Raw genomic sequence first — 19538 nt, 5'->3', positions numbered from 1 at the left:
GTAACACAATTTCCTGAAGGCAGCATGACTGAGGAGAGTCTTCTGCCTTCTCATAATTCCACGCCCCTCTGAGTTGAAGCCACGCCCCCAAGCAAAATCAGGGCCAAAAGTCTGAAACTGGAAAAAAAAGATTTGAAGCTGTAAAAAAAAAAAAGTTTTGAATCTGAAAACATGAAATGTGGAACTGAAAACAAATATAAAAGTGAAAAATGAAAATTTATAATTTATTCAAAATAATTCCAGAATTTAATCTAAATTTTATTCAAACAAAGAAAAATTGGTACACTTATTTTTAGTTTGAATACATGGTTTTATTTTTTCAAGTTTTAGACCAAAGCTTAAATTTTTAATTTCAAGCTTTAGTTTTTCAACTATATATATATTTTTCAATTTAACAAAACATTTGGCCCTGATTTAGCTCCATATCTGTGTACATGTACCAATGTAAGCTTGCAAAAGTATCACGTGACACCAAAGCCAAGCTTCCAATCTCTGTTGTCATGAATTTCTCATGAATTTAAAAATACATGATTTTCCACAGAATAAATTGTACAATAAGCAAATAGTGCTAACTACTACGGCCGGGTGGTATAACGATATATCGTCAAAACGATAAAAAAGACTATCGTGTATATGTTGCTACATCTTTTTTATTGCAATGTCACAAAACCAGCAGTGTAACTGCGTTTGGACGACGCTTTACACATTCAGATTGGGTCTGTAACAATTATTACATAATTGGCTATGTGGGTGGTCTCTCACAGTGTAAACACTAACGATCTTTCAGCCAGTGACACTCCTCTGTCCCTAACTCCTTGACACACTATTTAAAACGTCCAACGTGACGGACACCATAAATGAACACTGGCTTTAGTTTCCATCAAAGTTGCTTATTAGCTTAAAGATACAGATAGAGGCCTGTTTGTTTCCCAGATATAACCTGGAAATGTAATGGGTAGAGTGAAGAAAAAGTCACTGTACTTAAGAAGAATTGTACCATTTCAGAAGGAAATATTTTACTTTATACTTTGCTGCATTTTGACAGCCATGGTTACTTTGTGGATTAAGATTTTAATACAAAACATCCGATCAGTTTGTAAAATAAATGTTGAATGGTAAATGGACTGCCTCTGTGTTGAGCTTCAGAGTCATGCTCAAGGACACTTTGACAAGAAGACAGGAGGAGCCGGGGGTCCAAATACCAAACTTGCAAATAATGGAAAACCTGCCCTATGTGATAAGTAATTTGATTCAGTATTATAGATTAAATCTTCCAACAGTATATAGAAACGTTTCGCATGGCTCTGTTATTTCATCACTTATTATTTAATGATGTATGATACAACAGTGATAGTCATTTCGCCGCCCCAATCAGTACTTTTGACACGGAAAGTACTTTGTTTTTCTTTACTTGTAATTGAGTATTTGTACTCAGATAATTTGCTTCAGTAAAATAAGCAATGCAACAATGTTAAAGTATTCTGTTGCAACTTAAAATCCTGCATTCAAATTCGTACTTCAGTAAAAGCACACAAGTATACATAACTGGTTTTGTACATAAGATATCAAATTAAGATAAATACAGTGAAGTAATAACATACAGTAGCCTACATGACCTAACGGGGCGGCTGTGGCGCAGGTGGTAGCGGTCGTCGATTGGAAGGTTGGTGGTTCGATCCGAACCCCTACAGTCACATGTCGAAGTATCCTTGGGCAAGACACTGAACCCCAAACTGCTCCCGATGCTGCGCCATCGATGTGTCAATGTGCGGGAATGTTTATCTGATGAGTAGGTGGCACCTTGTATGGCAGCCGCTGCCTCCCACCAGTATGGCGTCAGGATTATGTCATATCTCACGAGCGTGATAAAACATGTTCACGAGCAAACTATATTGTTTCTACATGTTTACAATCTATCACACTGAGTGAATTTGTCCATGTAGATAATAAACCTCAGTGTCCTATGACGCAGATTGAGAAGAAGTTCGTGAAAAAGCTTCTAGAATGAATAGCTGTGGATGTGGGGAGGGGCCCATAGAGAATGTCTTTCTACAGGGCCCAGAATTTTGTGCTACGCCCCTGTGTGCTTTAACAGCCATCACACATACTGCTGTAATTCTTAGCACCAGCCCAGGCCAGTGTGGTTTACTCCACGTCCTCCTGCTACAGCGTCACAACAATCACCATGTCCCTCCATTTCCACGAAACACACACATGACAGATTATACGTACCCACAGCTTATGTCATTGGGAGCTAAAAGAATGGGTGTTACCGTTAATAGGTGTCAATAATAGGAAGGGGAACATTTGCTAGTTATAAATGCAATGCTTTTCCAAATTGACAGGAACGTCATGTTAACTGTTGCTCACTGCTGCTTCACAGTAGAGTTTAAACAACTGGGACTCAAAATGAGCCAGATCCCCTCTCTTTTCTGATGATTTTAAAGTCCAAATGACCCTTTGTTCCTCTAATGAAAGAAACATTGGTTGTCAATGTACTTTGGGAATGATGAGCTGCAGAATACATGCACCTGACCTTTTCTTTAGTTAGCTGTGGTATGATGAGCTGTTCACACTAACTCTGTGACAGGATAAGGTATTCCCTCAGTCAGGTCAATTAAGTCAATTTTTTTGCCCAATATCACAAATTGGCCTCAGATGGCTTTACAGGCTGTACAGCATACAACACTCTCTGTCCTTTGAACTATCCCAAAAAAAAAATATTGAATGGGGATAAATTGTAGAAACTTCAGGGTGAGCAACTGAGGAGGGATCCCTCTCCGAGGACAGACATACATGCAACAGAGTTGTGTGTACAGAACAGACCAGCAGAATGAAATGACAGTAGCTTCCTCAGGGGAAATGAGAAATTATTATAGCCTATTTATATGTAGAAATATATGGGCACGCGCCTCGGGCCTCATGTGCTGTAAATTTAGTGCTAACAGCCTAAATCTCATGGTTAATCTATGACCTACTCAGGCATCTTACTTTTAAAAAAACCAAGACAAAAATAGATATGTAACAGAGCCTTTCCTGTTTCTAAAATAGATGCAAGCAAAATTGGCTCAGCCTGGATGTAGTGTCATATGGATTGTTTATACAGTATACTGTAGTTCAGGTATTTAGGTAATGACATTAAAATCAATTAAATGTCTATCAATTAAATGTCTTGCCAGTTGGATCTTGTTTACCATGACCAGTTGAAACTGAGCTACATGAAATCCAATGGCCCACCTTCTTAATCATTAGTCAACCTCTTGGGGGGCCCAAGCCCCAGGGTTAGGGGACCACTACTCTTGATCCCTGGTGAGAATCAAATACCCATACCCAAGTACTAATTAATAGTTAAGTAGAGTATTGTGTTTCTCATTTAAGGGGAGAATAGTTGATTGTAAAAGTCTCAAAGCTATTTATTCTTTTAATCGTCTTTGTAATAACTTATCTATATTATTATTTACTGCTTTTTACACCCCACCCAGCCATAGAAAAGAGGCAAAATAAAAGTTTGCCAGAGTAGCAAATGCATGTGCGTACATGCTGAAATTGTCCCTAGACTCCCTACACATACTGGGGATGAGTGTCATTTTGAAAAAGTAATTGTACAGAGCCATGTTCAGAAGGCAGTGTCAGAAATTAAGGGGCTCAAAAATGCCCCATGAAACCTCAGAATTACCGTGGAAAAATGTGATAGAGGGACCAAAGAAAAATATATTTACCATTTTATTTTTATTCAATTTCCATCTCAGTGTCTAATGGACACTTGGGGTCCCTTTTATTGATTATATCAATAAGTTAAGTTACTCACTTAAACAGAGCAGTTACATATAACAGCTAACTTTATGCACTAATGACGGTTTTTAAAGTGTCCCGAAGATTTTTTACATAGTCAGGGCAAAAGTTGTTCCCTGAATATTTTTAGATTTCCTACACTGTCAGGACACAAATCCACGTACATAAAGTTGATTTGCCTTCTGATATAATCAATAAAAGGGACCCCAAATTTTAACAAATTTCCAATAAGAGTCAGATGAGGAATACCTAATCTCCTCTGTACAATTATCTCAATTCACACTAGTATCATCAATACCTGCAACAAGGTGAAACTATCAACTAGCAGGTATGACAGTTATAAAGTCAGACTGAGGTTATTGGCAAAAAAAGCCTTGGCTGGTTCAATAAGGTCAGGGTTCACAAATAATAAACACTAAATAAAGTAGTTTTGTGTAAACAGATATTTATTTTAAACATGTAATCAAAAAAATGCACAGCCAACAATGGTATTGAATATAATATGCTTACTACTTCATGTATTCCACATCATTTGCGACAAGCCAGTGGAAGGGTGCATTGTCACACTGGCCAAAAGGGACTAGCAGCTTTCCCAGGCACAGCTGACGCCACGGTGCAGGGATGCCCTCTGTTCGAAGGAGCTTCTCTGCGTGTGTCAGGGCGCTGTCCTGGAAGATAGCAACGGGCCTCTTCAGTCGCCATCACTACGGCCTGTTGACGGTGTGCAGGAGCCTCTGGGTTGACGATGCGGATTACTGAGGTTGCCATCTTCACTCATAGATACTGAAATGCACTTAGACACAGTAACAGCACATTATTAGTTTTATTTTAACTATTCAGTTTCTAATATGACAATGCATGTTAGTGTACACAGCGAGGAGGAAGTGTCAGAGCAGGATGACAACTGCTCAACCCTGATTACAGCTCTTCAGATGAAGATAACTTTGAGGTAGAGTTCATATAACTTCTAAAGTTGACATGTTATCCACTTTTCAGCCCATTTCCCTCTGGCAAAGTTTGTATGCCATCTTTACACTCAAAATCAGTTAAAAATCCTTTGCCTCAAAAGTTGCCAGTAAAACATGTCTATCTGACAATTTCTATTTGATGAAATGCATTCCTGAGATGGCACATGCTGTCACAGCATGAACAGAAACATGAATTAGATTACTAATATGTAAAAAGTTAATGTTTTGTGACAGCAACAATAACTAAAATAATTACAGCAACAGTAACTTTATTCTACAACATGATTTTTCAACCAGTAGTCATGTAGTGGAATTTAATGACAACTAGGCTGACTAAAGCTTTGTCTGTCCTGACAGTACTATAATGAGGGATTCTTTCACTCTGACTGTCTTTACAGCCATCTGAAGGCAGCATTTATTTGGAGAGGAGGAGGGGAAGACGTCCTGGGCCACTATCCAAGTTTAGTAAATAGTGTTGTGACAGCAACAACAACTTGACTCTACAACATGATTTTTCCACCGGTGATTATGGCATTAATGGAAACTCTGCAGACTATGCTTTGTCTGTCATGATGACAAGTTAGTAACGTTAGCGTTACTGTAACGGTAATGAATGATGAATGAAATCTGAAGGCAGCAGGTATCTGAGGAGGGTCGCCCCGGTCTACTGTAACGTTATTCGATAGAAATATTGTCGTAACGTTAGTGTTTAACAAATACAATAGCCTAATTTAAAAGGCCTCCGAGTAACGTTAACGTAGGCCGAGGACGGAGATTTGACCCGAGACACTGACATTTAGCTAACTAACGTTAGCAGTAACGTTAAGGTAACCGGCGTACGCTATAACAATATTCCGTAGTGGATACACAACAAATAAAATGTAATGTATTATTTAAAATGATTTTTAATGAACGATTAGCGGTAACTTTAACGTTAACGTTACCTGTCAACATGACTTTGAGCTAGCTAGCTAGTTAAGTTAGCTATAGCTAGCTTTAGTTGATACCATTAGCTTTTCCCAAACGATCAAAAAAATCAACTGGGAAGTACAAACAGTGAGTGTAATGAAGAATGAATTATTTCAGGCTTACTAAAAATATAAGCAGTGAGTGTTATAAAGAATTATTTCATTCAGACTTACCAGAAATACTGCAGGATACGATCACCGGAGACCTCCGTTGACCGCAGCGGCAGGTTCAGCTTTCAATGTCGGCGTGTGATTGGTAGGCGGTCGGCGAATCCTACGTTTCCAATTGGTAGTCTGCAGTCAAACGGAGCGATTTAATTGGGGGAGACTACGGTCAGTCGACGAATCAGAACGCGTAACTGAACGTAGACTTTGCAGAACGGTAGACTCAACCTCTGCTTTTATTTAAAATCAAAAACAAAACAAAACAACATAACTAGAACAGTGGCACACAGAGTTCCTTCCTTTCAACACAATCCTTTGGAGAGGTAAGTCGCACTTTACAGCAGAGCTAATGCTACTTTTTTACTCAACTCTTTCTGTTTAGTAGAGCCGTATTGTGTCGGGGAAGGAGTACATTTACTTTCCTCACATGTTTCTGTCAAATAAATATCTTTTATTATCAGTTATATTCCAGCTATCAGATGTGCTGTCTGTGATCAGGAGATGCAAATGCATTTTGTCTCTTGCACAAAACAATTTTAATTATTAAATGTTGCATTACGTGTGGCCTAAATTGCATGTGCACAAAATTGACTGCATGTGTAGTGTTTCCTTGCACTCGAGGACACTTTAAATTGACTGAGAGGTTTGCAGTCCCTGCACTTGTGACATTCTGCAGCTTCTATCACAGATCATATGTGAATTAATGATTATTTCTCAAACGTATGACTAAATACGTCCTGTTTTAAAATTATCTGTGGGTTGCTGATCTAAAACAAAAATGTCTTGTTGTGTTACAGTGAAGGTGTCTTTTGAGATAGCTAGTCGTAGAAAACACTGCTTTCATTGTAGTGTTTTTATTATTTGTATTATTCCTACTTAATAGTAGAAATATTGTCTAATATTATCATTCTCACTGTAGCCCAGTGACGGACTGGCCATCCTCTATGGTCCATTATGGGTCGCTACTGATACAAAATATATATATAATAATAATAATAATAATAATAATAATAAAATAATAATATCAATAATTTGTCTTGTTTTTCAAAAAGTTATTTTTCAAAAAAGTTATTTTTCAAAAAGTTATTTTTTAGTCGCTATCGTATGTAGAAAAACAACACTACCCACAATCCTAAGCGTTGCAACCACGTCATTGTTTGGTCCAAGTCGCTGTTGCCATGGGAATGTTTACAGTACCATGTACCCGTGAACGGCGAGAGCGAGCAACTACAATAGAAGTCTATGATATCCATTATCACTGACCAGCACCAAGATAAAAGACAATGAATCGCGGCACGAAACGACCAAAGGGGGGAGCCGAGAAAAAGAGAGAGAAAACAAAGAAAGTTGGCTTCGGGTGAAAAATATGCTAAATTAAGTGATTTATTTTCCAAACAAAAAGAGTGTGTTGCTTCAGATAATATATCCATTGACATACTATAGCTGCAACTAGTAGGCTATAGCAGTGACGGACTAGGATCAAATAACGGCCTTTAATTGACATTTGCAACACAAGCCTATTTTCAAACCACACCAACCCATAGAAATAAAAACGTAGTTAACGTAGGCAGAGAGCCAACCGCTAAATTAGTCAAGTTAACTTCATGTTCATGCCATTTTATTTCTATGCACCAACGTCAGTGCACAAATGTCATAAAACATACCAAAAAACAACAACAACATAAAAAGCAAAAATGTGCCGACAACAGTTTAACATCTTAAAGCATCTGCAGACCACTAGCTAGGTGGCGGTGCTACGACATGACCCGCTCCACTAAAGGCACATCCACCACAAATACACCGGCTCGACGTTAAAGCACAGTAGCTAGTAATAATAAATAAATATATAACTACATAAATATATAAATAAATGTATAAATACATAAATAAATACATATAGAAATGCATAAATAAATACATGTAAAAATACAGAAATAGCCATTTATATTACCAAAATGTATTTATTTTCACTATATTTCTGCATTTTTTTATTTATTTCTACTTTTATTTATTTATTTTTCCTTCTGTCATTTTTAGTCCTTCATACAATGCACGGCCACAGTTCAAATTACAACAGTTTCACCAAAATATGCAGCTGCTAACGTTAATGGGTCAATGACGAATAAGGGTTGGCCAGATGAAAAAATTTTAAAAACTTTGAAAAAGCTTTTTTAAAGGCATCCTTGAGTTTCGTTAAAATGTATATTTTGTGTTATTGTACATTTTATTTCATTTGAAATAGGATTTTCACCATTTTTTTTATCAAAGTTAGGACCAAATGGACCTAAAATGTCAAGTGGTGTAACCACAAAGGAATGATTAATATTTAATATTTCATCCACTACATTGTTTGTGAGTGCACTCATACAAATATAACTCCTACTTCCAAATTTCACCCAAAAATAGATTTTATTAGGATTACTTCTAAATTTAAATTATATTTGTTATTGCAATATCAAGTGGTAGACGTGCTGGAAACAACATTTGTTTTCTAAATAATCTTGGACAAATTGTGTAAAAAGTCTTAAAAATTTGTTTCTACAGTGGAGTAGAGTATTACATTTTATCAAACATTAATTTACCTGCACATTATCATTTTTTCAAGAAAAATACTGGTTACCCCATTTGACACAAACCAGTTACACCACCTGACATGATGCTTGTAAGTGACACTAAACTCAAAGTAGTTTATTGAACTTGCCGTTTAATTTAATTTCAATGACAAATATTTAAATATATTTAAAACTCATTAGATTAAATTAAACAACTAACATCTTTACAAATTTGTGTGTATGTGTGAACAGTATTTGTGTGTGAGAAAGAGGTAGATAGATCGGTAAAAGAGAGAGGGAGAAGCAAGTCTGTTTAGGGTTGTGCATGCTCTTTAACATGTTTACAGGTAAAGCGCTCATATTATGCTTTTTGGGATGTCATAGGTTTACAAAGTGAAAAAGCCCAAAGTCTTCCCCAAAGGGACTTACCATCTCCAACAGAAAACACTGTTCACAAACTGCTCCAAACAGCTCTATTGTAGTCCAGTCTTTACTTCAGAGACAAACGTGGTCACTTTGGAACACACGTTACAATGCTCGCATAGCTGCTAGCATGGCACACCCTAATACTCTGCTTCTGACTGGCTAGTAGTCCTTACCTAGGTACTGTCAGGGCACACCCTAATACTCTGCTTCTGACTGGCTAGTAGTCCTTACCTAGCTACTGTCAGGGCACACCCTCATACTCTGCTTCTGACTGGCTAGTAGTCCTTACCTAGGTACTGTCAGGGCACGCCCTCATACTCTGCTTCTGACTGGCTAGTAGTCCTTACCTAGGTACTGTCAGGGCACGCCCTCATACTCTGCTTCTGACTGGCTAGTAGTCCTTACCTAGGTACTGTCAGGGCACACCCTAATACTCTGCTTCTGACTGGCTAGTAGTCCTTACCTACTGTCAGGGCACGCCCTCATACTCTGCTTCTGACTGGCTAGTAGTCCTTACCTAGCTATTGCACATGTGCGACTCCCAACAAAGATAGAACAGAAGTGAGAGGTCTCACTCTGTAGCTAAAACAGAGAGCTCAACACACAGGGTGAAAAGAGGAGCTGCAGCAATGTGCAGTACAACAAAAATATGGTGTTTTTTGAAAATTAAACCATGTAAAACTATTCTGGTACAACCTCTAAATGCAATTATTAACCTGAAAATAAGCATAATATGAGCTCTTTAACTTATTCTGGTGCAATTATCTGAATTTTTTTCAATGGCATTTTTAATACTTAAGTAACTTTTTATACTTAAATTAAATGTTTTAGGTATTTTAAAGCTGCTGTTCTTGTACCACATTAGGGGTCACAGTTCAACTGCCTCATTCTATGTTATTAAATTGTTAATAAATTATTGTAACATTGCAAAGGAATGATATGGAAATTTTAAAGGGTAAAACCTTTTTTAAACACTAAGTCCTTGCACTATAATGATTTAGCCTAGCCTAGCTAAATAAGCTATCTTAATAAAGTGTTGGATAAATTACCTCCACTTTTAAAAAATACAAACAATGAACACATACAAATAGTTCTAAATAGTAATTAAGTTCATATAACCTCTTGGACCAGTAACTTAACTAGTTATATTTGAAAAGATTGGCCAAAAATTGAGAGGCTTGTAATAGGAGTCAAATGGTGTAACCGGTTACACCATTTGACATTTCAATGTAAAATCAAATTTGTCAGGCATTATAATGGACACATATATCAGCATATGGCCTTGGTGTAAATAATCAAACATAATTTTTACACAAAATACTAATTTTTATTCAAAAGAATGTTTTTCAATGTTTTACTTGGGTCATACCATTTGACATGTGAACCAAAGAACTGAACTTAACCTAAAAATGTCTTATTAACTTATATTTATCAGAGAGTTATTAACCTTGTGATGCAGCAGTTATGCTGATCAGGGGTCCTTTTCTCTGATGTAACTTCCTGTCATGTGGTCTTCTTGCTGATTTCAACAAAATGGCACCTTAAATGGTGGTTACACCACTTGACATTTCAGGAAGTGACTTCATGACTCTTCATGACTGACAGGATTCCCTAAATTATTAAAATAAATATAAGCATAATTTTAAAGTGCCCATATTATGAAAAAAAAACACTTTTTCTGGGATTTGGGGTGTTATTTTGTGTCTCTGGTGCTTCCACACACATACAAACTTTGAAAAAAAACATCCATGCTGTTTAGAGTGAGATACGGTTTCTGAATGTGTCCTGCCTTCAGTCTCTGGGTGAGCTGTTCAAAATCGGCACGGCTTGTGACGTCACAAGCCGAAACGAGCAGGCTAACCGCAACCATTAGCTCGTAGCGTTAGCATGCTAATGCTATGGCTAACGCTAGCATGCTAACGCTAGCATGCTACCTCGTTCTCAATAGCAAAGCACTGCTACAACACACACAAGTTCACCATAATCTACAAAAGAACTACTTCCATGTGCGCCCTCATTTAGAAGTCTCCCAGCTAATCCTGACTTGTAACTGACCGAAGTCAGCCTTTCTTTTTCTGTCGATGGAGCTAGCTAGCTGACATGATCTACATCTGAGCTACTGGGCATGTGCAGTGCAATCAAAGATAGAACAGAAGAAGAAGAAGAAAAGAGGTCTCACTCTGTAGCTAAAACAGAGACCAGCTGAAAAGAGGATCTGCAGCAGTGAGAGAGAGCGGTGCAGTACAACAAAAATATGGTGTTTTTTGAAAATTAAACCATGTAAACCTATTCTGGAACAACCTTAAAATACAATTATGAACCTGAAAATGAGCATAATATGGCTGCTTTAAAATATATTATAAATATGTATAATAACATTTAATTTAGGTTAATGCCCAAGTAGGTTATGGGATCTTTTATTAAGAAATTTGACGTTTTTAAGCTAGATCAAAATTTTGGTACAAAGTTTTGACGGTTACACATTTTTGCCATTAATCGCCAATTATTCTCTTAAAATTAATTAAAACCAAACTCTTTGAAATATGGCCTCTAAAAAAGTATGTATTAACGTAATTTGTCTGTTTTTTTAAATTTAATGTATTTAAATTTAATTTAACCTTATAGACACAAAAAAATGGGCGTCACATTATTGACCCATGTACTGTTTATGTGTCTGACATACATTAATACTTGATTGATTTATTTGAAAGTACATTATACTGTAGTCTGAAGTCTATATAATATAATAATAATAATAATAATAATAATAATAATAATAATAATTATTATTATTATTATTATTATTATTATTATTCTAAGTGATATTTGTGGCAGACCTTTTGCATTTTTTTTTATCAAGCACAGTGGAATAATGATGTGTGACCAGAGAAAAATTTCTGATTATTTAAGTTCAGTTAGTTAGTCAGGTTTAGTTAAGTGAAATAACTTGCTTAGTGCTTGAAACAATAATGTGATTATCAGTGAAGTAATTGCTGTGTGTGTTTGTGTGTTTGTACTTGCAGTTTCACAACGCCAGTATACAAACGAGAAATCATCGAGAAAATGTTTAGATCCATTGTTGGACTAAAATTCTTTGCAAGACCTCGGTCTTCAAGAGATATGGACTCTTCTTCGAAGAAGTCCAAACGAAGGAGTGAGAGACCTTCATCTCCTGAAGACCTCAACCCTGCCACCATCTTGAGGGAGCACAGACGAAGGGGTGAGAGCCCTTTGTCTTGTGCAGAAAACCAGCCCTCTACCACCAGGCAGCACGTACGAAGGGGTGAGAGCCCTTCCTCTTCATCCTCTGAAGACAAGCAGCCTTCTACTCCAAGGCGGAAGCAAGCATGGATAGGTGAGAGCCCTTCGTCTTCCTCTTCTGAAGATGATGAGCCCTCTACCACCAGGCAGCGAGTACGAAGGTTTGAGAGCCCTTTCTCTTCATCCTCTGAAGACAAGCAGCCTTCTACTCCAAGGCGGAAGCAAGCATGGAGAGGTGAGAGCCCTTCGTCGTCATCTTCTGAAGACGACCAGCGTTCTACCACCAGGCAGCAAGAACGAAAGGATGTGAGCTCTTTGTTCTTCGTAGGCACCAACATCAAGGAGCGCAGGCGAAAGGTTGAGAGCCCTTCGTCTTGTGCAGAAAACAGAGGACGAGAAATCATCAAGAAAATGTTTAGATCCATTTTTGGACTAAAATGCTTTGCAAGACCTCGGTCTTCAGGAGATATGGACTCTTCTTCGAAGAAGTCCAAACGAAGGAGTGAGAGACCTTCATCTCCTGAAGACCTCAACCCTGCCACCATCTTGAGGGAGCACAGACGAAGGGGTGAGAGCCCTTTGTCTTGTGCAGAAAACCAGCCCTCTACCACCAGGCAGCACGTACGAAGGGCTGAGAGCCCTTCCTCTTCATCCTCTGAAGACAAGCAGCCTTCTACTCCAAGGCGGCAGCAAGCATGGAGAGGTGAGAGCCCTTCGTCTTCCTCTTCTGAAGATGACCAGCGTTCAACCACCAGGAGGCAGCAACAACAAAGTCCTTTGTCCTTTGTAGACATCAACCTTTCTACCACCTTTAGGCAGAATGGAGGAATTGGTGAGAACCATTTGCCCTGCATTGACTCATTGATTTAGAGGGAGATCATTGAAAGAGAAAAGCAGCGTTTGGAGGAGGGTTTAAAAAGAGAAAGAGAGAGCTGTGAAAAGATGACGAGAAAGAACCAGGAGAAGGAGAGGAAAACATTTGGTCTGCGTTCAAGATTGTACATTTGGTGGCTCAATCGGAAGATAGACAAAATTGCCAGGGACATCCAATCAACCTTTGTGGATGAGATCTACCTCCTGCGTCATGGTAAGAAAGTAAACTTACATTTTGTCACATAAAATGTCATACAGGTATATGTATAGCCTCCTTTTAGATCACAGTAGATCAGTGGTGGAATAAGTATTCAATTTCTTCACTAGTAAAAGTTCCAACAGTACTATGTAAAAAAAGAAAAGAACTCCATTACAAGTAAAAGTCCTTCATTTAAAGTCCTAAAAAGTGAAATTATTATTCACTAAATTCATTGAAAGTAAGTAAAAGTAGTCGGAAAACCAGCCCATGTGACTAATATAGGCTAATTACATTACATTGAACCGTTACAATGAAACACACAAGGTGTGTTAATTAGAGGTGTTAGCTAAGATAGCTCTTATCTCACTTATGGCGCCAGGCCAACATATATTTTTAACAACTTGCAACAAAACAAATATGTTGACTATTTCCTTTTGGGAGGGGTGCGAGTGTACAACTGGACTCCAGACTTAACCTTTCATATGCTTTTGTTTACAGGTCCCGTGAGAACCTTACCGAACGCAGATAATTTGAATTACATAATGCGGGAGCTGGTCGTGTTAAAACGCAGAACATTTTTTAAGATGGAGATGGAAGTGAAGAAGCAAAGACTGAAGGTAGAGAGGGAGGAAATAAATGTGAAGAAGATGGAGAATATCTCTGTGTTATGCAGCAACTCAGAAAGCCCAGATATGTTAAATCTTCCCTACGGGCCAATGCCAGTCAGGTCACACAAACTCGGACTTGGTCACATATATCAATTAAGATAAAAGTAGAGCAATCAGAAAAATAGCCTGCAGTTTCGTGAACAAAGCTCATCCATGGCTTCAGCTCTCATCCACGTTACAAGCTTTACAGCATACAGCCCTCGGATGTATCATAAGAGAGAACCAAGGCGATGTAATCACTATGTCTGTAGTAACGTTATGTAGGCATATAGCTAGCTATGTATAGATCTTAATACAGCCATGCTAGCTACCCCTGATGTTAGCAACTAGCTAGCTAGCCGATAGCCCGCCAGTTTGGGAAACGCTAATGACGTTACATCCACGTAGCTAACAGGCTTTACAGCATAGCTACATACATCCCTCGGATGTATCATGACTTCATAAGATAATACCATGGAAGTATTAATAGAACACATGGTGAATTACAACCATTAGCTATATCCATTAATACAGCTAGCTACATGAGCTCGGGAGAACAGTCATGTGAGCGGGCGGGCGCAGTTCCGCGGCTCTGCTCGCGTCCACTATGCGCGTTCATCATGCCAAATTTAATAATTCTGGATTCGCTTCTAGTGAATGTTAAAAATGTTAAAAACGTAACGTTTTAAACAACGACCCTTTCAGTGTTCGGGCTGGTAAGTTGATATACCCAGAAACAAATTATCCGCTGAAATATAGACGTTTCTTTCGCCATGCAAAGTCTATGTGAAAAGTCTTTCTGGGCCATGGGGTGCAGTACCACCGTTATCCGCTAAGCCCATGGTGGCTTTTAGACTCGGCGCTCTTCCTGGGGGCTTGGATAGTTGTCGGTCTCCCCTCTTGTTGCACATGCGCGTGACATACGTCACGACCAAACGTTAGCGATTGGTTATGGCAGATCCAGAGTTAACACTTGTCAATGGAGAGAGGCCAGACTCTCTGTACAAATGAAATGTACCAGAGTCTGGTAGGACCAGGCTAGTCTCTGCAGGCTTTTCTTAGGGATCCCGATTAGAAGTGCGTTACAAAAATCCAGTGTGGAGGAGACAAAGGCATGGACCAGTTTTTCAGCATAAGGTGAGTGCCCTCCAGGAGGCGCTACAGGAGCCTCTGTTCCAGCCCACCTGCTGCTGCTGAATGTTCCTTTTTTTGGTTCATGCTTCATGATGATGATGATAACAGGTAAACAGACAAACCCTTTTATTGTTTCATTGCATTGATTTAGATGTAGATTGTATTCATCTTTTGTTTAAAGTTTTTGTTATCATAAGGAGCTTTTTATACTTATCTTTTAAGTTAAAGTAGCAATACCACAGTGTAAAAATACTCCATTAGAAGTAAAAGTACTCATTATAAAAAAATTGACAATATATGATAACTTATGAAAGTGAATTATTATTGCAGATGGTGAGTAAGCAGCATTGTATTGTTGTAGCTAGTCGACAGGTAGCTCATGTCACGCCCCCGCCTGCTGTGACTTCTGCACGGTGACAGTCTTGTGTGTGTGTGTGTGTGTGTGTGTGTGAATGTGTTTTGGTTTATTTCTTCATTTTGTTATGCCTGCCATGTGTTTGGTGTGTTTTCTTTGTTTTTTTTTCTCTGTCTGTCTGTGTTTCTGTTCCCGCCTACATGTTCCACAGAGTGAGGACACGCCCCCCCTCTTGATTCTACCCACACCTGGTACCAATTCCAGTCAGCGCACCTGCTACTCATCCTGCTCCATCATCTGCCTTCACATGCCAGTCTGACTTTCCTCTCCCTGCCGGATTGTTGCTTACCACTGAGTATGCTTTTTCACCAGCCTTCGAGAGTTATATCTAGTCTAGTTTCTTGTTTTTGTACTTAGCTGTCTGCTCCGCTCCCTGATGGTACTAACTAGATGATCTATGTTCTCAGAAATAACCCACCTTCGGAGTCTTCTGCTGCCAATAGCCACGCCACCCACGCACTGGAACATCAAGTCTGCAGCCACACTGAGGAACACAGCCCAGCACCCCCTCTGCTAGCCCTGCATTCTTCGGACCCAGCACCCCCACTGCCAGTCTAGCCATCTTTGGACCCAGCACCCCCTCTGCTAGCCCTGCATTCTTCGGACCCAGCACCCCCACTGCCAGCCCACACTCACAGCTTCAATAAAATAAGATTCTTTACCACCTACTCCAGTCTGCGCCTGAGTTCTGATCCTCCTTCCTGACAGCTCATTGTGTTTAACGACAAAAAATCTGTTTCTAAGGTAAAAGTCAACTGCAACTTTTTTGAAGTAACTATACCAACAACTGGGAATTGTATTCTGTGCTAAAACCAATTTTTGGGACACTATCATAAATAAGGTCCTTTTGGGAGCTCAGTAGTGAATATGGGACAAAAGAAACATCTGGAAAATCTTCAAGATGATATCTGAAGCGGATGATGATGGAACAAAAGCAAGAAAAAAAAATCAACATTAAACAAATATTAAAGTAATAATCCAAAGAGTTGTTATGCATTTTGCATCACCTTGTGGTCACATCATTATTTGGTTCATGCTCAGTGTTTTTACAGATACATAATATGATGATTCTTCTGTATTTGTACTGAGTTGCATCCAGTTAACTCATAAATAACCGTAGCAATGAAGCTGAATCACCTCAGAATTAAAGATTAGAGTATAAGCAGCATTGTAATGTTGTAGCTAGATGGAACAAATGCTAATGAGTTATTATATTTGGTAGTTCTAAGCCATTTTCCCCCATCTTTGGTTCTCCTGGTCTCCCTCATGGATGTATTAAGAGAACGGTCTCCCTGTGTACATCCCAGCGTGTGGGTGAGGGCATGTATGACCTAAAAACAAGTCGAACACGTCAGACCAATCTCCAACAGGATGCATTTTGGTAGAAACTAACAGGTCTGAGGTCTTTAAAGTTGTTAATGTCTATAAATCTGTATTTTTTTTTTTCCACTGTTAGTCATTCAAGTTAGAGAAGACACACGCACGGGCGAGAAAGCAGGTTTGGCACAACAAGCCGCAACATGACCGGTAGTGAATTCATTCTAGTGTGTGTGACTTGGAGTTTGTTTATTAACGGGAGCGATCAGAAGACAGGGGAGTAAAGTTAGACAGGCAAGTAAGTTAGTACGGTCCTGCAGTTTAAAGAGGAAAATATCTTTGAGTTATTTTGGCGTCTTCCGTGCGCAACCGTGCCCTCAGCGGGTGAATGCCGCAAGTGGCTCTATGACGCACAGGACTGCTGCTCAGCTTCCTCTGTTCCTGCGCATGTCTGGGTAAGATGACTGTCTGGTCATACATATTACACATTGACACTATCTACACTGGAACTTACTGATGATTTACCTGTGCTGTTTCACTTCTTTTTCCAGAGAAAGAGTGCGTGCTTGGCATAGTGGGGCGGTCAGTCTCACTGCCCTGCGTTTACCCCCAGTTATTAACCTTTGTGAATGTTTCCATTGAGTGGAGGAGAGGTGAAGAAGTAGTGCTCAAATCAGTGTGGAAAAAGGATGGCGATGTGGAGGAATGGAGCATTAACAGGGCCACAACCCCAGCGGACGCAGCACTGACTGGGAACGTGTCTCTGCAGCTGCCCACAGTTGATCCTACAGAGCACAACACATATTATTACAGTCTCCTCGTCATTTCAGGGGAGAATCAAAGCACTGAGCTGTGCACCGTGTGCCTCAGGACAGCAGGTCAGTGTCAGTAACACAGGAAGTAATCACAAGAATATTTATAGGTCCCATATTGTAAAAAGTGAGATTTTCATGTCTTTTTATTTATTATAAAGCAGGTTGAGGTGCTATATAAATACTGTGGAAGTATCAAAACACTCAATCCACAGAGAAACGCACACAGCCCGTATTCAGAAACTGTGCCTTTAAACGAGCCTTACGGTTGTGATGTCACAACTATAATATATATAGGTAGAAAGTGCAGCTACAGTCATTTCCTGGCTGCAATGACGGTGCAGACACTACGAGAGTGCAGACCAATCAGAGCAGACTGGGCTTTTTTTAGGTAGGCGGGCTTAAAGAGACAGGCGCTAAAACTGAGAATGAATACAGGTATATTCAGACAGACCGTATAAGAAATACCGTATATGTGTTTTTTGAACATTAAAGCATGTAAACATGTTCTAGTAGAAACCCAAAATACAAATATGAACCTGAAAATGAGCATGATATGGGACCTTTAAAGGAACTAACCACTATCCTTTGATGGCTGTTTGCAGCCGGTTTCAGCTCCCCGCTGCTGCAGAGGGAAGAGGCCCAGCAGGGAGAGGAGGCGGCCTTCGTGTGTCACTCCACTGGTGGTTTTCCTGAACCTGCAGTTTACTGGCTCATCAACACAGAGGAGCCCCCTGAAGGCTCAGTGAGGACCCTGGTGGCATTACTCCCAGACTCCCATCTGTACAACATCTCAAGCTACCTGACGGCCAACATTTCCAAAGACGCCAGTGTGTCGTGCATCATAGAGAACCTGACCATGAACGAAACCTTGACATCTACAAAGTGTGAGTGATCTTTGGGGCATTTCTGCCATTATTGGATAGGAAAGCTGAGATATGAAAGGGGAGAGAGAGGGGGATAATATGCAGCAAAACCGTCACAGGTTGGACTCGAACCCTGGACCTTCTGCGTTGAGGAATAACCCTCTACATATGTGCGCCCGCTCTACCAACTGATCTAACGGCCACAAGTGTGAGTGATCTATCACTGCCCTTTCAGTTATCAGGGCCTCAAACACACCATTTGTTCACTAATCTCTGGTTCTTGTTGGCACTGGTTAGTTCATATTTAGTATTATACATATTTGATGTTGATATATAGATATATATATATATATATATGTTGTACATTTTTATTCTACACTTGAATATTACATGTACATTCTTTTCATTCCTCTAAGTATATGTTTGAGGAGATGTTTTGGTATTTTTTTATCTTTTGTTGTCTTATTTTTTAATCTTATTATTTCTGTTATATTTCTGGTATTTTATGTATGAGTGTGTGTAAGTTGCTTCTGTAACAGAGTAATTTCCTAGTTTGGGATTATTAATAAAGTCCATCTATCTGTCCATCCATCCATCTAAGGTGGAGTAAAGGGCAGCCCTGTGGTGGGTCGAGCATCCGAAGCCTTGTGGATCTTCAGCACGGCTCTGTGTGTGGTGGTCCCCAGGGCCATGGTGCTGGCAGGAGTCATCTATCAGATTCACCTGGACAGGATGAGTAATAGGAAGAAGAAGGAGTCCCTAGAGCAGCACCCTAAAAGAGGTAGGCATGTCTGAAGGTTTCTCCCATGTGTCTTAAGAAGCTATGAGGCCTATAGATTTTTAATGTGTCAAATTCTTTTAGTCTAACATTTTTATATTATTTTTCAAAGTCAATCTGGGAACAGATTCTTTACTCATTTTGAATCAAAAGTGAGCCACACTTCAGCTCTGAAATTATCTGAGAGAGAGAGAGAGAGAGAGAGAGAGAGAGAGAGAGAGAGAGATTATTTTTCAAAATATACATTATGTGTAACCACAGTATCTTTTGACCCTTCAATTTTTGAGAAAACTACTGCCTAAGTGTGTTGATGGACACTGTAGCTGCCAAATAAAAAAAAAACTATATTTTCCATCCTTAAAACT

The 19538-nt window shown here is 39.2% G+C and overlaps 2 protein-coding genes and 1 long non-coding RNA gene across 4 annotated transcripts; all 3 read left to right on the top strand.

The window, feature by feature from the left end:
- The first annotated feature begins 7145 nt into the window (after positions 1-7145).
- On the top strand, positions 7146-13200 carry LOC116058972 (zinc finger Ran-binding domain-containing protein 2-like). 2 transcript variants are annotated; one of them, XM_031311971.1, is made up of 4 exons: positions 7146-7250; positions 11895-12154; positions 12227-12293; positions 12762-13200. In XM_031311971.1, the coding sequence occupies exons 1-4, from the start codon at positions 7177-7179 to the stop codon at positions 13000-13002; spliced, it is 642 nt and encodes a 213-aa protein (XP_031167831.1). In that variant the 5' UTR covers positions 7146-7176; the 3' UTR covers positions 13003-13200. The 2 variants fall into 2 exon arrangements, with proteins under 2 accessions (XP_031167831.1, XP_031167830.1); XM_031311970.1 differs by having other exon boundaries at positions 12227-12419; positions 12747-13200.
- A 1619-nt stretch (positions 13201-14819) lies between these two features.
- LOC118496342 lies at positions 14820-16068 on the top strand. The gene is made up of 2 exons (XR_004898903.1): positions 14820-15695; positions 15808-16068. It is a non-coding gene; the product is annotated as an uncharacterized LOC118496342 (long non-coding RNA).
- Positions 16069-16920: 852 nt separating this feature from the next.
- Positions 16921-19205, top strand: LOC116058734 (T-lymphocyte activation antigen CD80-like). The gene is made up of 4 exons (XM_031311573.2): positions 16921-16927; positions 17269-17595; positions 18135-18416; positions 18997-19205. The coding sequence occupies exons 1-4, from the start codon at positions 16921-16923 to the stop codon at positions 19188-19190; spliced, it is 810 nt and encodes a 269-aa protein (XP_031167433.2). The 3' UTR covers positions 19191-19205.
- Positions 19206-19538: the final 333 nt, after the last annotated feature.

Source organism: Sander lucioperca, chromosome 11 (genome assembly GCF_008315115.2).
Source record: "Sander lucioperca isolate FBNREF2018 chromosome 11, SLUC_FBN_1.2, whole genome shotgun sequence".
Taxonomy (NCBI): domain Eukaryota; kingdom Metazoa; phylum Chordata; class Actinopteri; order Perciformes; family Percidae; genus Sander; species Sander lucioperca.
Note: the sequence above shows the minus strand (reverse complement) of the source record. Positions and strands in the feature narration are given on the sequence as shown.

Excerpts from the sequence above, each read along its gene's own strand:
- LOC116058972 (XM_031311970.1), top strand. The coding sequence starts at position 7,177 with ATGAATCGCGGCACGAAACGACCAAAGGGGGGAGCCGAGAAAAAGAGA. Across the intron at positions 12,155-12,226 it reads CAGGCAGCACGTACGAAGGG|GTGAGAGCCCTTCGTCTTCC; the intron begins GTGAGAGCCCTT and ends AAGCATGGATAG. Across the intron at positions 12,420-12,746 it reads GACCAGCGTTCTACCACCAG|GCAGCACGTACGAAGGGCTG; the intron begins GCAGCAAGAACG and ends CTCTACCACCAG.
- LOC116058734 (XM_031311573.2), top strand. Across the intron at positions 17,596-18,134 it reads CGTGTGCCTCAGGACAGCAG|CCGGTTTCAGCTCCCCGCTG; the intron begins GTCAGTGTCAGT and ends GGCTGTTTGCAG. Across the intron at positions 18,417-18,996 it reads AACCTTGACATCTACAAAGT|GTGGAGTAAAGGGCAGCCCT; the intron begins GTGAGTGATCTT and ends CATCCATCTAAG.